The 15,414-nt window shown below is 45.9% G+C and overlaps 1 protein-coding gene across 1 annotated transcript; it reads left to right on the forward strand.

The window, feature by feature from the left end:
- The first annotated feature begins 559 nt into the window (after positions 1–559).
- POU2AF3 (POU class 2 homeobox associating factor 3) lies at positions 560–13,805 on the forward strand. Its single transcript, XM_076001414.1, is given in 9 exon segments — positions 560–610; positions 1,755–1,982; positions 4,075–4,150; positions 4,237–4,419; positions 4,422–4,599; positions 5,995–6,103; positions 10,066–10,120; positions 11,539–11,765; positions 13,178–13,805. Coding segments are annotated over 9 exon segments (1,479 nt in total). The 3' UTR covers positions 13,550–13,805.
- The last annotated feature ends 1,609 nt before the right edge of the window (positions 13,806–15,414 follow it).

Here is a 15,414-nt window from a genome sequence, read left to right on the forward strand (position 1 = left end):
TTTTCAGTTAAAATATTCAGTTTAAAACTTCAGAAAGAAATCTACTCTATTCCTATCATTCCGGGTACCGACTGGCTTTAAGAAGGGCAATGACAAACTAAAAGGTTTCCGAGCTCAGTGGCAGGGAAAACCAGAGATCTGAAAAACTGCTGTGTGAAGAAACGAGAGAAACTGTGAGTGGGGAGGCTCACAGAGAGAAGGGTTAGGGTGACGGTGGGGTGGGCATGATACCTCCTCCAGGCTCAGCACTGGACCTGGTCAGAGTAGATAACCAGCACATGATTTATTGAATGAATATATGAATGAATGAACTAAACAAACCCATAACAGAAAAACAGCAGTATGGAAGTAGGAGAACAGAGCAGTTGATAGCAGAAACCAAGGTGTATTTATCTTTGTGTTCCTGGTGCTTGATACCGAGCCTGGTATGCAGTTGGTGTCCAATCAATACCTAATTGGATTATGGCTCAATCACTGACCATTATATTTAAAGCTGTCCAAGAGTATAACAGGCTGCCTTACAAATAGTGAACTCCATTTCCTCTACACAGATTCTACAATGGGCCAGGATCTCAGCCAAGCAATGGAGCCCGAGGCTGGAAAACCACCAGTAGAGATGCTGGGAAAAGACCCTAAGTCTCTCTCAGCATTTCAAAGATCCCTCCTCACACCAAAACATCAAGACCCTATGTTATATTGTCAAGCAAGTGAGCCCGTTAAAGCCTGTTGAAATCCCCCAACGTTTGTTTCAGTCTTTTACTAAAACCCCAAAGAGATTATCAGGATTTCCGGGTAGACAGCAGAGAGGTGGTGATGCCCCCAAGAAGAGGGAAGAGTTCCCAGTCTGAGAACCATGAACTGTAGTCAACATAATTAACAGCTCAGCCTCACTTCTAGCCAGGATCTTTCTTCTTCAGGGCTCTAGTGATTCCAGCCTTTACACGATACTCTTAGTCTCTTTACACATGCTACTGGTAAAACATCACCCCAAAATACTTAAACTCGCACAACACTGAAACATGCTTGCATGTCTTACAGACAGTAGTTTTCCAATGCTACTCATTAGTGGGTCATTAAATTAACTTAATGGCTCCCAACCAACATCCATTTTGCATAAATAAAATGAAATTGAAAAGATGGAATAGAATAGAAAACATCAGAGTGCCTCACATACACAGGTGTACATTGTTGCATAATGTTTGTCTTATAAATATATTGTTACACATATACAAGAACATGTAAAATAAATTTCTTATTGTAGATTGAAGTCCAAAAAGTTTGAAAGCTTCCATTATAAAAGATCAGGAAGACAATATCGATAGTTAAGAGCAAGGGCTTTAGAGTTAGACTCCAAAGTTTGAATCCCAATTCTGCTATTTATGTGCCCAGTAATCCCAGCACACCACTTATCCTCTGAGCCTGTTTCCTCATCTGTGAAATGGGAATGCTATCCAATACAGCACCTGACAGGCAATAAATAATAAAGGACAATTTAAACAGTCTTTTTAGTCTTTTGGAATACCCAATTTTATGGGCACCTCGGGTCTCAGAGTGGACATCATTGCTCCCTGCCTCACTGTACATGCAAATCCGTAAGGAAGAGTCCCAGGATCTGTTTAGAAAGGATTCTCCCTTCCCTCCACAAGCACGGCATTTGGCTCTTAAATACCTGTGCTGGGGTTTTGTCATAAAAACAACAGGAAACAAAACTCCCTAATGTTGGGCTAAACACCGAGGCTTCTCTCTCAAAACAGGGCCCAGGCCTAGGGAAATTTAGTGTTCCGAAGTTGCTAGCCAGCAACAGCACTGGGGTGTCCATCCCAGCAACAGGGGCCAACACAGAAGCCCCCAAGACTGCTGCCATGGTTCAGGCACAGGCTGCTGGAGAAAGGGACAAAGAGATGGCTGCTGTCCCTACAGACCGCATGACTTCCAAGGAGGAGCTCTCCTCTCACCCCCGCCTTGCCTGCCTCCTCCACAGGGTAGACAACCACCAGCATCAACTTCAGCGATGCTGCCAGGGAAACTGAATGGCCTCCTGCCATCCCCACGTGAAAGGAGAGGTCAGGAAGGAGAAGAAAGTATGAGACAGCACCCCAGAAGAGGGGGAAATGGAGACACGCAGGGAGCCAGGGAGAGAAACAGCAATGCAGATAAGAAAGGGATGAAAGCAGTGACAGAAAGAGAGACAGAGAAAATGAAACATGGAAAAAAAAAATACACAAAAAGGCCCAAAGGACAACAAGGAAGGTTTTAAAAAGCAAACCAAAAAATAAGACTAAAACAAAACAAGGAGGGCAGAAAAGAAGTAATGTTAGAAGCTATCAGGACAAGAGAACATCCCGATTGCAGGCTAATTTGTTCACTGTTCCTGTACAAGCAGCTGTGCCCAGGTACAGCGGAGAAGGGGACAGGAGGTGGGGAACAGGAGCTATCTCAACTCCCACTGTCTTCCCCTCCAGTGCCGATCCTCAGACCTGTCTTCTATCAGGGAAACCCCAGGACACAGGCTCAGGGGCCTTTGGAGAAAGAGGCTCCAGCAGCTGATAGACTCTCACCGGACTAGGGAGAAACACACCCCATCCTTCCCTCCACTGCCAGGTCACCTCAGGTGTCCTCAGACCTGATCCTCTCCTGCAAACATGTGGCTTCAGCTGCCAAGCAATTCCTACCCATCAGTCTTGTCATTCTCAGGGGTGCCCTTTCCCTGTGCTCTGTATGTCCCACCCTGCATCCGACACATTTGAGAGCATTCAGATCTTTTTCTGGAGGCCTCTGAGGCCAAACTGCACTTTTTGCATTTCAGAGAAGTCAGGGAACAAAGAGCAGAGGGCTGTAACCATCACTTTGTCTGGTGTCCTGGGAATATCTTGGTTATTTGCAAAGGGAGCCCCACTCCCCTTCTCGGTCTTCCCGTGCAGGGTCTACAAGAGGATTTGGCCTAGCACAGTGTCCCTTTCTGGACCACTCCTGTCTCCTCCATCCTCCAAATCGCAAGGAAGAGCGATTGGAGAAGGTGACCCAGTGCAGTTCCAAGGCATCGGTAAGGGGCTCAGGCCTGGACCAACGGGGCTGCCTGACCTCAAATACCTTCTACTTCTCACCCCAGAGTGAGAAAGTCTGAACCCAAATCCACATCCTTTCAGCTAAAATGACAGGAGCCACCTTGTCACTGTTTCCTAACATGTGCTCCTACAGCCAAAAGGCAGGGTGGCACTAGAGGGAGAAAAGGTAAGAAAAGGGAACTTCACAGTGCAGCGATAAAACACAGTATCAGAAAATCTCCAGAGGGCCAGGCTCATAGATATCCCAGCTCCATGGGTAGGAGCAAAGAAAAGGTCTTCACCTGCAGGCACTCTGCGCGAAACCCCTGTGCGTGGGGCCCAGGAAGACAGTGGGATGAAAAGGGGAGGGAAACCCGCACTGGGCCAGGCAGGGCCAGAAGGAGACAGGCACTGAGCTAAGGCCTCTACTGGGCCTCTGGCCTGCAGCCTGGGCCCAGAGTGACTGCTTGCTGTGCCACACCCACTGGCTGCCATGTTCACTCCCCAAAACCTGAGATTTCCCCTTAAAATGGAGACTGGGAATGTGGGGATCAGTGTGGCCAGCTAGCCTGGCTCAGGGGGTCCTGGGGGGGCAGCCTACACCCCTCGTGGCTCCCAAGCTGCCCTTGAGGCTGAAACACAGAGCATCTTTGAGGCCACCTGCTCTGCCTGTGGGAAGGAGGACAAAATGCTCAAAATACAGTAAAAGCAAGGGCCAGGACCCACAGGAGTCTCACTCCCTGTTTCTCTGGACTCTCTGTGGGGTGCTTGTGTGCAGGATTTCTGCAGAAGATAGTCCATTTTGTTAAGCCTTTGAATATTCAAATTGAAAGTATCGCGCAATCATTGATTGTCAAATCATGGGTTTCTAGAGGTTTTAAATACTTGGCATGAGGGGGAAAAAACTCAAACCTATACCCGAAGGTATAAAACATTAATTCTGTTTGTCTCCTGCTCCAGGGACCTGGGTGCAGCCGGATGCTTTGTGAAACTTTAAAAATGTTGCATCTCTGCTTCTCTCCTGGCACAGGAGCCCTGCCAGGCGCTGAGTCCCTGCAGCTGCAGCATCCAGCCACCGACCCGGCTCCTGCTGACCACGATGTCGGGTAACTCGGCTGCTTCTCCAGGGGTCGGGTCACGGGAGCCAGGGGCATTTCAATCCGGGTGTATTTCCACCGCTTTTCCTGCACAGAACAGAGAGGCACAAAGTCAGGGCATGCGAGGAGAGGCCGGGGACCCGGAGAGGGCGCAGGGCACGCGGTGGCCGCTCCCACTCCGCACCTGCTCGCGAGGGCAGAGGCCCAGTGGCCGAGCTGGCCGCTGCGAACGTCCGCGTACCCCAGGCCCCTGCCCGCCCTCCCACTTCTCCCTTTGTGTCCTGGCACTTCGCGGCGCGGACCGTGCGCGACCAGAAGCGGCGGCGGGGGGAGCTAGAGGCTCACTATGAGCCGGGGACGAGAGCAGAGAGCGCCGGCCGCACGGAGCTGAGCAGCGGCGGCGGCGCCCGAGTGGACCCCCGAGGCGCGCCCGCTGCCCGCGGAGCCCCGAAGTGGGGGCTCCGGGGACGTCCCGAGCGCGGAGAGGGCGCGGCGCCGGCGCCTGCGGGCGGGGCACGGGATTCCCCGGGTCCAGGAGAGAAACAGCGCAACCCCCGTTGCAGGGGAGACCCTAGCTCTCGGGAGCTAGCCTGGGGGGTCCCTGCTGTCCAGCTGCGGTCCCCGCAGTGACCAGGCGAGGCGCTGGCACTGTCACAGGCGCTCAAGCTAAACGCGCGGCCGCCCCCAGCCTCCGCGCCCGGCTCCTCCCCGCGCGATTCCCGGGAGCTCCCTGCAGGGTCGAGGTCAGGGCCGGAGCCCTACTGGGCTCCAGCGGCCACCCCCACCTCGGACGCTCACTAACAGCGGGCCCGACCTACTCACTGCGGCTCTTCGGAGCCCGGGGCCGACGCTGCCCGCGCTCCCGGCGCGCAGGGGTCCCTCCCGCGGACCCCTCCGGCGCGCGCCCGCGGCCCCCACGAGCCAGGGCAGTGCGGCCCGGCCCCGCCAGCCCCCGGCGGCCCCTTCCTAAGGGCCGCGTCCCGGCGGAGCGCGCGGTAGTCGGGAGCCGGGACGGCTTTCCCCGGAGCTCGCGCCGCCCCGCCGAGAAACGCCTGCACCAGAAAGGAAGGGGGTGGGGAGAGAGGGGAAGAAGGGGAGAGCGGGAGCGGGGGCAAAGGAGGGAGGAGGGAAAGATGGAGCGCGGGAAAGGCGGAGAAAAAGGGCGAGGGAGAGATGGCAGAAGGAAAGACAGAGGGAGGGATTCCTCGGGCCTGGCCCCTTTGCTAGGGTCAGTCTGACAGGTCCCTCACCGGCCCAGGACAGAGCTGGCCAAACCCCGCCGCTCGCCCCAGGCTGGCTTCCAGACCAAGGACATGTAGAGGTCGGAGCCTCCACAGAAGCCACGCCTGGCGTGGTGGACGAGGAAGGGACTCGGACTTCCACGGCAGTGGGAACACCACGGTGGGGTGGGCTAGGTCATCTGCTCTAGACTGCAGAGAGCTCCCCTGCTCCAGCCCCTTGTAGCTCCAGGTCCAAAATACCCTCTCCCAGACTAGCAGGCTGGGCCCAGAACCCCAGGTGCCCCCAACTTGGTTAGCCTGGGTGGTGAGCTCCCCTGCACTGGACTCCACATTCCTGAGCAGAAACACCCGTGTGCTGTTGGTGTAGGACCAGGGCCCGCCAGGGGAGGATGGTGCCACCTATTTCCATAGCTTCTGTTCCCACTGGGGCCATGAAACCTGCTCCGCCTCTCTTCATCCTTTCATGTTTGAGACACTGGGGTTTTTACCGTCTTTTAGAATTCTACTTGTGTTCTCCAAACCTAGAAACTTGGTTTCAGGTGACACAGCCTATAAAGGGGCCCCCAAGTCCTTAGCCTGACACCCCAACCTCGGACTTGACCTCTGACTCAGTTGCCTTTCCCCAGAAAAACCGAAGGTATATCAAGGTGTCCGCGTGAAGATCACGGTGAAGGAGCTGCTGCAGCAGAGAAGGGCACACCAGGCAGCCTCAGGGGGAACCGTAAGCATGAACCCTTCAGTCACTCCCCAGCCCCGGTCAGCCCTCATCGGCCCTGAGTCTGTGAAAGTGTACAGGCCACCCGAGGGCCCGCCCACTCCCATCCCCAAACCTGGCTTTCCTCGACTGTCCTTATAGCTGCTGTGCCCAGCGTCATCTCAGGTCACCAGGGGAAGCCACAGAGAACAGCTGGGTCACGTTGTGGGGCTCAGGATTTGGGGGAGCCCATCCCCCATGATCAAAGTTGAGTATGAAAGGTTTGTTGGTCCTCTGCAGGGAGCGGAGTAGCCAGCAGGTAAGTGGGTGGTTATTGTGTTAGGAAGACAGTGTATGTACAACCCTCACCCACCCATAGAAAATCTCCCCCAGAAATTCACCTCCTCATTCTTCTGGAGCTCAGCCTCTGAGATCACTTATGTATATAGATCGCCAGTCACTGAAATTCCCCGGCAGAAAAAGGCTATGTCTTTGCAGAGGAGACAGCTTGGAATATAGAACCACTTTCTTAATATGTAACAAAGCTTTAAGTAGCTTGAGGTTATTACAGAATTGAACTGGGCAGGTATAAGGGTTCCCTGATATTTTATACACCTTCCTAAAGCAGATGAGACTGCCAAGGGCACTCAGGAGGTGGCAGCAGCAGAACCACCAAATAAACCAGGTAGGGTTGTCCCCCATGAGAGGGCAGCTCATCCCTGAAAGCCCCCCGGATGGTACAATAGCTTAGGGTTGATTTGGGTATGAATGTAGGATCTGACAGCTGGGGCTTGTATTGCCTATATGTTAGGCTAGGTCCTTCTCCCCATATCCACCCCACAGTGATTTCTGTGCCTGGTGCTGTTTGCATGCCCTGTACAACTTCATGAAATTGGAGGAGGCAAAAGATGTAAGGGTGGTGAACACAAGTTCCAGAACCAGATGGACTGGGTTCACATCTCAGCTCCTCCCTGGTGTGTATCCTCAAGCAAATTATTCAATCTCTTGCGCATTTCCTTATCTTTAAATTGAGGACAATAGGATTTCGTGATGGTTAATTGAGCTATTGCATATAAAGTTCTTAGAAGAATGCTTTCCACATAGCGCATGCTCAATAAATGTCAGCTGTCGTTATTTATTATTTGGGAAAAGCAATTAAAATAAAATTCCAGCCAAGGACTGAGAGCCAGCTATTTAGTAATATTCATTCACACCCTCATCCTTTGCTCAGAGTTTAGAGTTCAGGTGTGAGCTTGCTGTGATTTGGCGTATACCGCTGGAGAAGTTAGTACCTCCATATGCAGAGTTGCAGGTAACACAGTAAAACTTCCTTATATTTGTAGAAGGTTTTACAGTGGTTCTTCTTTTCAAGCACTTTTGCACACTTGTCATTTCATTTAGTTCTTACTACCAGCAAAGGTAAGTAGATCAGGAATCTGTATATCTCTATTAAAGGTAAAATTCAAAGTCTTGTAGTTGCTAATGGTAAAGCTAAAAGTAGGAGCAGGGTCTTCTTATTCTTACTAAAAAGCCCTTGCCCCTTATTGGCTACCTAAATTCATCTTTGTACAGATCCGACCATACTAAACAGGAATCTGGTACTTCAACCCCTTTAGCTGGGAGATAATTATATAATTAATAAAACCAGGTACAAGGGAATGAGAAAATGCTTCTGGAGAAAAAAAAATCTTTAAGACGTTCATACCAAATCATAATATTTCATTAAGGAACTTTGGTCCTTGGTGGACTTCTGCTTCAGCTGCACCTGGAGAAGTTGCATTTGGACATGGCAATTCTATTGCTGTTGGGCCCTGACAGATTGGTTTGGCCACTGTTTCCCTGTTAGCTAACTATAGGAGCTAAAGCAAGGATAGAAGATTTCACTTGTGTATCTAACTGGTTTCTGTTCCCTGGAGCAGTGTGACTTATCTAAATTTTTCTGAATTCCCTACTAAGAAATTAAGCAGGACTTCTGAACCAATGCCTTGTAGTTACAGGCTGAGGAGCCTGCTCTTGTTGTGCTTCCTGGAAGATTGTATCGGCCAATGCCCTTCCAGGCACATAGGAGCAACACCCATATCATTTAATTCCAGGAACAAGATGTAAAGTCCCTCACTAGAAGCCATCAGAAGGCCCTGGGATTCTAGGAAAGCTGTGACAGTATACTCAGTAGGCAAGGGTGGCAGATACCAGGGTATAATTTATGCCTGCTCCTTAGTATAGACCTTTCTCGGTTAAAAGAGATGATCTACAATTTGTTCAGTGGTTGAAAGATGCCTCTGAGAAACTTTAAGCCAAAGATAGAGTTAATTATATCAAATATTACAAAGCAGGAAGAAATTCTTAATTTGTTATAAAGTCAGAGTAGTATCCACAATTTGAAATTTGAAGAAGGCAATCATGAGTGGAAGTTATAGACTGAGACAAATATCCAGGTTTCAAGCAGTGCCAGAATAAACTGTGTGCATGCAAGATTTGAAAATTTGATTTAAGAAAACTTATTTTCAGCCAGATCAATTTGCAAGCACACAGAAACACACACACACAGACACACACACACACACACACACACACACATTTCTTTTGCCTTTAGGGTAACTTGAGTTAGTACTTATCAAAAGATATAATTTACCTTTTTTTAAAACCATTAATTTTTTTTAAATAGCCTTGATGTGTTTTTATAAATCGTAGATTGTGGATTTTTGTGCTGTTTGAAATCTAAGAGAGAGGTGCCCTTCTTTGTATTCTTGGAGCAAAGTAGAAAGTGAACCCATGACTAGAAAGATAATATCAAGTAGGATATTGTAAACACACCTCAGGGAGATAACATGGGAGGCAGAAAAACAGGCCAGTCGGGGGAGGAATGGGGTTAATGAGAACACTCTACAATGAAGCAGATTTTTTAAAACCTACTCCTTCCAAGTCCTTGAGCACAAGCTGCAGCCAAATATTTGCATAAAGAGCTGGTAAAGGATTCCAGCTTCCTGGTTCATGACATTACAGCATGGATCATTTTCAAAATTTACACCGCCTCCTGTTTCAGCAGTGGCTGGTTGTACAGCTCTCCCAGTGGCTCAGTGTGGGGAGTGAGTACCCCCTGTCACCCAAGAGAGGTGTGGTGAGCTCGGCTTCCCAGCACAGAATCACAGAGCAACGCTGGTCCCTTTAAACTTTAAAGCCACCACCTGAAATTAAAGTTTAAGAAAAAGTTCTAAATTATTCAGTTACTATCATTATAAGTTCTAGTGGAAAACGCGGGTCGCTTTACTTTAAACAGTTACAAGGAGCAATCTTATAAACCATAAGTATTTAAAGACAGCAGTGAAAAAAGGCAACTTTCATAGAAAACAGTAAAAAGCATACAAAGAATTGAAATATTTCCTGACCATTAATTAGAATGTAGGTAGGCTACAACTCACCAACTACAGCTTTAAGAAAGTATTTTCTATTTTACTATTTCATATATAGTAAGAAGATGTGAATATTTTTAGCTACTCAGGATTAACGAAGTTAGGAATTGTGTTCTTTGGGGGGAAACAAATTTCTAAGGCTTAGTAGCCAGATGGTATGTGAAAATTTTGAGAACACAATTGACTAAGTGATAGTTGGAATTAAATAAAATGTTAGTCCTTAATAATTTTAAATTAAATAGTTTAACAGAAAGGCTCTTCGGTGAGTTTTCTCAAAGTGTTATATATCTGTAACATAAAATTATTTACCTTAATTTTTATCAAAATTAATTACCTTTACAATTTAAGTGGAAGAATCTGATACTAGGGAGAAAAAAATTCCCAAGCAGGCAAATGTAAAAATTGAATCTAAATAAACTGTAACATTGGTTGTATTTAATGAAGGCAATTGTTTGAGAAGAAGGAATCCGGCTTACCTTATAGCAGAAAGAAACACAGTTGCCCATCAGAATGTCTTAGCTCTCCCTTCATAGATCTTTCATTTCACTTCGCTTCATGGTGATATTCTTCATTTGACAGCTGTCCGGAGGCAGCAGTACCCACCTTTCAGACCCAGTTGCACCATCTTCTGCAGGTCAGTACAGCCAGCATTACAGTTCCCTCAAAAACTCTTTCAAAAGTCCATCTCGCAAGGCTTCCAGTGCTTGATTCAGGGGTTAAGATAGGCACCACCATTTAATTGGAATCCAACCAATCAGAAGGTGAAAAAAGCATAGTCACTCCAGATGCAAGCCCAGCAAGGAAACAAGTGCAAGTTTTTGTCCTCATTTCTGAACTCTCTATTCTCTGTGGTTTGTTTTGTCCCAAGAGTTTGCTTTTCACATTTATTCCAGCTCCCCATCTCCAAGTAACTAAACTTAACTAAAAAAATCAGGATTGTTCACAGAATCTTATCTTTTCTTAGTGTACTAGGAGACGGAATACAAGAACATCCTGAGGCACTAGAATAATGCCTTTGCTCTCTGCTCCTTTAGCTTCTAGCCGACAGGGGCTTCCCTCCCCTTCCCTCTCTCTTCCCAGACAGCAGTTCAAACAAGTGTAAGTTTTCTCAGCCCAATACGAATAACTCTATTACATAAACACTCCTACCTATGCTACTCAACAGCTCAGAGTTTAAGGAGGCTGTACATAAGGAAACCTTTGCTTATGGTAGCTCTCCACTGAGTGTGTCACTTTAGCTTAACCATAAAGGAATTTGAGACTTCAAAAAAAACCCAGTGTCCTGTAGTATTAATACTTTCGACAGGTACACTCTAAACCTCTCTTCTTTGAGCATTTAAGAATAATTATCATGAATTGGGCCTATTAATACTAAAATGGAAAAAGAGTAATGTTTTCCAAATTATTATTTGGTATATTTAGCAACTTGCTTTAATTACATTATTACATTTACATGTCCACTAAGAAAACATTTTTGCTTTTTGCAATTCAGAACAAAGAGTGCTCATTAGTATCCTATGTTTCTGGTTTCCATGTTTATCATTTGCATTGCCATTTAGATCATTTTTCAAAACTGTCTCTCAAAATGTAAGTTACTGAGTAAGTGTGAAAAGTTTAGGAAAGCAATCACCTTAAATCAAAAGAATTATTTTCTATAGCATCAGAAGTTTTCTTGAAACCTCAAACAATTCTATCAGTTACTTCTGAGAGGTTTCCTTGAAGTGCTGGTAGGAGCTAGATGTTGATGTGTTTATAGTCCAGAGAAGTGGAAGCTTGAGCCATTATTTAACTGTGACACTTGGACACAGGTTGGATCACCATTCTTTTATTTTTGCCCTAGCCACATTTCTAGCCAATTTCCACATTATTAACCAGATGCATTCCCCAGGGACTAAGACAACTAAAAAATCTAAATTGCCTTCCTATTTACTTTTCTGGAACGTCTGAAGTCCCCTTTTCCCCTAGGCATAGTAATTATTCAGAAGATAGAACTCCAAATGCCTAAGTGCAATTTTTAAACAAAAATATGTCTTTTTTTCCTTTCCCCTCTAGGACTGTATTTTGAGCCTGAACCGATTTCTTCCACGCCCAATTATTTTCATCCCCGAGACTTTTCCAGTTGTGTTTCTTGTGAAGAAAACCCAGGCTGCCTTGACCAGATCTTTGATTCTTACCTTCAGTCAGAGACACACTCGGAGCTCAATGCCACGCAAAGTGCCCCACATGGCTATTTCCCAGATGGCTTCCAGGCTGCCCCTTTCTGCTTTAACGAGAGCCTGGTAATTTATCTCAGTTCTCTCTATAACCTGATTGTTGCAAAATATGGGGCTATAATGCTTTGTCGGTGAGTTTGCATCATCTCGTGAGAAATCATACAAACACTATTAATGAGGAAATCATATGAGAAAACAAGTAGAGAACCATTGAAAAGTCAACACGTGGAGGTAGCCACACATTGCAGGGCATAAACCTTTGAATACACACATAATTATTATTTCCCAAGCAGACCCCTCCCAAGTTAAGTTGGTGTATGGCAATAAAAAGAGGTTCCAGGCAATATTCATTGAATGTTTTTTAAACTGTGAAGTTAAGACACCTGCTAAGTGGAAGTCACTGGTTTAAATAGTGACCCTTGGAGTTTTGATGGATTTGGGAGTTCTTGAAAATGGAATTAAGGCTGTGTGTACACAATACCAAACTTCATTCCGATAGAGGGGTTTTTGTTTTGTTTTGTCGCTGAACTGGCTCTTACTAACTGGTTGTTTTGATCTGCTGTAGGCACAAGAACTCAGCTGGGTCTGAGATGGTTAGTCAAAATGAAGCCCTAATCTTTGAAATAATTTGGATTGTCTACTCTTGATGGATCTCAAATGTGCAAAAATGTGTTGTCCTTTAAACCGAAGTAAGGTTTCTATTAGTAGATCCTAGTTATTTTAGATGTTTTTAGAGACTCCCCATTTTTTTAAACCTTAAGATGTAAAATTGTTTTAAGAATCTTTTTTTTTGATTGTTGAAAGTCTGGATAGGCTTCAGACTAAATTTTAGAGGGGATAGAGAATTAACGCTGCAGAATATGCATGTTGTCACGGGTAAAATAGTAGGCCACAATGACCCAGTTCCCTTCCAGACTCCGAGTGAGGCTTTCTCAGTAACCACTGTAGACTTGCTTAAGAGAAACAGATAGTACCTTCCCCCCAAAAAACTTTAGCGGTAGGAAGGCTAGAGTACAGAGTACTCTTGGAGTACGGAGGCACTGGGTCCTTAAGGATCCAAGAGCTACCTTTGCATGTTCACCTGGTTCTCTGTGGTGAGCAAGCGTGTGGAGAAATTGCCAAGGTGCCACCTGCAGCTTATATTGTGGCACACAGCAGGATTTGCTGCTGCACAGGTGACTTGAAGCACAATGAGATTTTGTGGTTTAAGAACAAAGCATCCTCTAAAGTATGGTTATAACAAAGGAAGCCAGTGAAGCAAGGCAATTTATTGTTGGGAAAGAAATAGGTAAATATAGAATACGGTGTCATGAAATCATATAGTCAGCAAATAAAATTGCTTCTGCAGACTTGGGTTGGATGTTGTTTTGTTTTTACTCCTGATTTTCATAGTCTGTGCTGATAAATCCACACTGTTCACTTCTTTTGATCCTGTCTAAGTTATCAAGCTCTTTGTTCCTTGGTTTTTGTTTCTCTAGACCCCGGGATCACCTTCGGATTCCTCCACTCTCTCTGGCTCCTTAGACTACAGTTACTCACCAGCTCAGCTGCCTTCGTATGCTCCGGAGAATTACACCTCTCCCCCTCCTCTGGACACGAGAAACTGTGGCTACCCCTCAGAAGACTACTTCTCCCATCACTTGCCCTCGCACACCCAGTACAACTGCTTCTCCTCGGCCACCACCTCCGTCTGCTACTGCGCCTCCTGCGAGGCAGAGCACTTGGATGCCCTCCGAGCATCAGAGTACTTTCCCTACCCCGGCACAGACTGCCTGGAACTTGCCCCCTCAGCAGCCACCGCCAGCGATTTCTATAAGAGGGAAACAAACTGTGACATCTGCTATAGTTAATAGAAATACAGTCATTTGGAGCCTGGCATGGGTATATCTGTTTTTCTACCACATCTAGATGACACTTCAAAATATGCAACCCATTAACAAATACCACAAGCACCGTCTACATGTCACCATTTTCAACTTTCTGATGCTAACTTAGGCATAAATATGAAGTCCTCAAACCTGGTCACAGTGTCACTCCTACTTTGTATGCTCACAGTTAAAATTTTTATAGGGAACTTTCAATTGTTTTACTTTTCTGTGTAACGAACAAATTCTCTCTCTGTCTCTTTTTTTTTACCAATAAATAATTTTGTATTACAAAATATTGGGTTATTTTTTTAATTTCCAGTAACAGTTTCTAATGGATTTGAATATTATCAATTAATTCTGGAAGTCACCAATTCATCTTCAGTGGTCTAATCTGATTGATTCATGAATTTAAAATTATTTTGATTTGCAATGTGGTGGGATGCCTTAGTGCCCATGGGGTGCCTTAGCGCCCGTGGAGTGGAGGGTAGACAGCTGTGATGGTGAAAAGGAAAAATCTGCCTCAGCTCTAAATAAGGGTGTACATCTTGCAACAACATGAGAAGACGACATTCGTGAATGATTAGTTTCTCATATATAACACTAGTCAATTAAATGTTAATATGACCAAAAAAGCACATCTTACTTACAGCAACATTAACTTGCAGACAATTCTTTGTATTTTCTAAAGGATTGGTTTGTAAACTTTCTAAGCAAATACTTTATCTTCTCTCCCTTGAGAGCTGCCATACCATTGAGGCAAGCCAATTTAGAAAGTCATTGTTACTGTATATTTCTGAATTTCTGTTGTAGGTCCTTAAATATGTATCACTTGTGTTTACTAATTGATTTATACAACGGACCATGTTGTTCACAGCTGAACTTCAGAGTTTACTTCCTCTGATTAATCTGTTTGAAGAAGCCCAGCTGTCTTTCAAGGTAAAGAGTTACTTAATCTACCTATGCTAGGCTATACTGTCAAATCCTGTTTGCTGAGGGCATCAGGACACAGGACTGAATCCCTGAAGTCTGGGGGAGAGGGGTTGGATGTTCCATATCCCAAGTTTGAGCACAGTGGCAGCAGTATTGATACCATACCACTGGCCACTGTTACCATTTTCTGAGCCTATCCTGAATTGTCTAAGGGTTTCTTCCCACATTATCTCATTTAACCTTTACAACAACATTGATAGCAAAATGAGGAGTAAAGTCACCTTCTGATATTTCCCAGCCAGTAAGCACCAAAGCTTAGGTCTGAAGGATACCAAAGTCCTGCTCCTTACTCCCCAGTGGTGAAAAGTTTGAGCCACTATTTGTGAAAGACTGTTCGGGAACCTATGGAATCATTAATCCCCAGCTTCTTAATACTCACAACGGTGTGCTCCCATCACAACTAAGTCAGACCTCCCCAAAAGGGAAGGACTATCCACGGGACACAAAGATGCTAAGCACAAGGGCTGCCAGACTACAGGTTCTATACTCTGGAGACCCAAGGAAAGAAGCGCCCACCACAGTGGGCTTCGTCCTACCAGGAGATGGATATACTTTCAAAATTACACCATCTGACTGTCCCCTCCCTGGGGACTCAATTAAGGCTTGGGCAAATAGGGCAAGTTGCAACCTGCCTCGTGGGATAATTATGCCATGGAAATAGAACAATTGCTGCTTTTCGGAGATGCCAATAAAACTCATTTGTCATGGCTTGAAACTGAATTGAAACTGGCCTGTTGTCAACAACTATCTATTCACACAGACCAGATCCCCTTCACACTCTCCACCCCACCCCAGCAGCTGCTCCCAAGAGACAAAGAGCAAAGAATCCAAAGATGTCCAGTGATTGGCACCGACAT

This window comes from Microcebus murinus, chromosome 4, assembly GCF_040939455.1.
Source record: "Microcebus murinus isolate Inina chromosome 4, M.murinus_Inina_mat1.0, whole genome shotgun sequence".
Lineage (NCBI taxonomy): Eukaryota > Metazoa > Chordata > Mammalia > Primates > Cheirogaleidae > Microcebus > Microcebus murinus.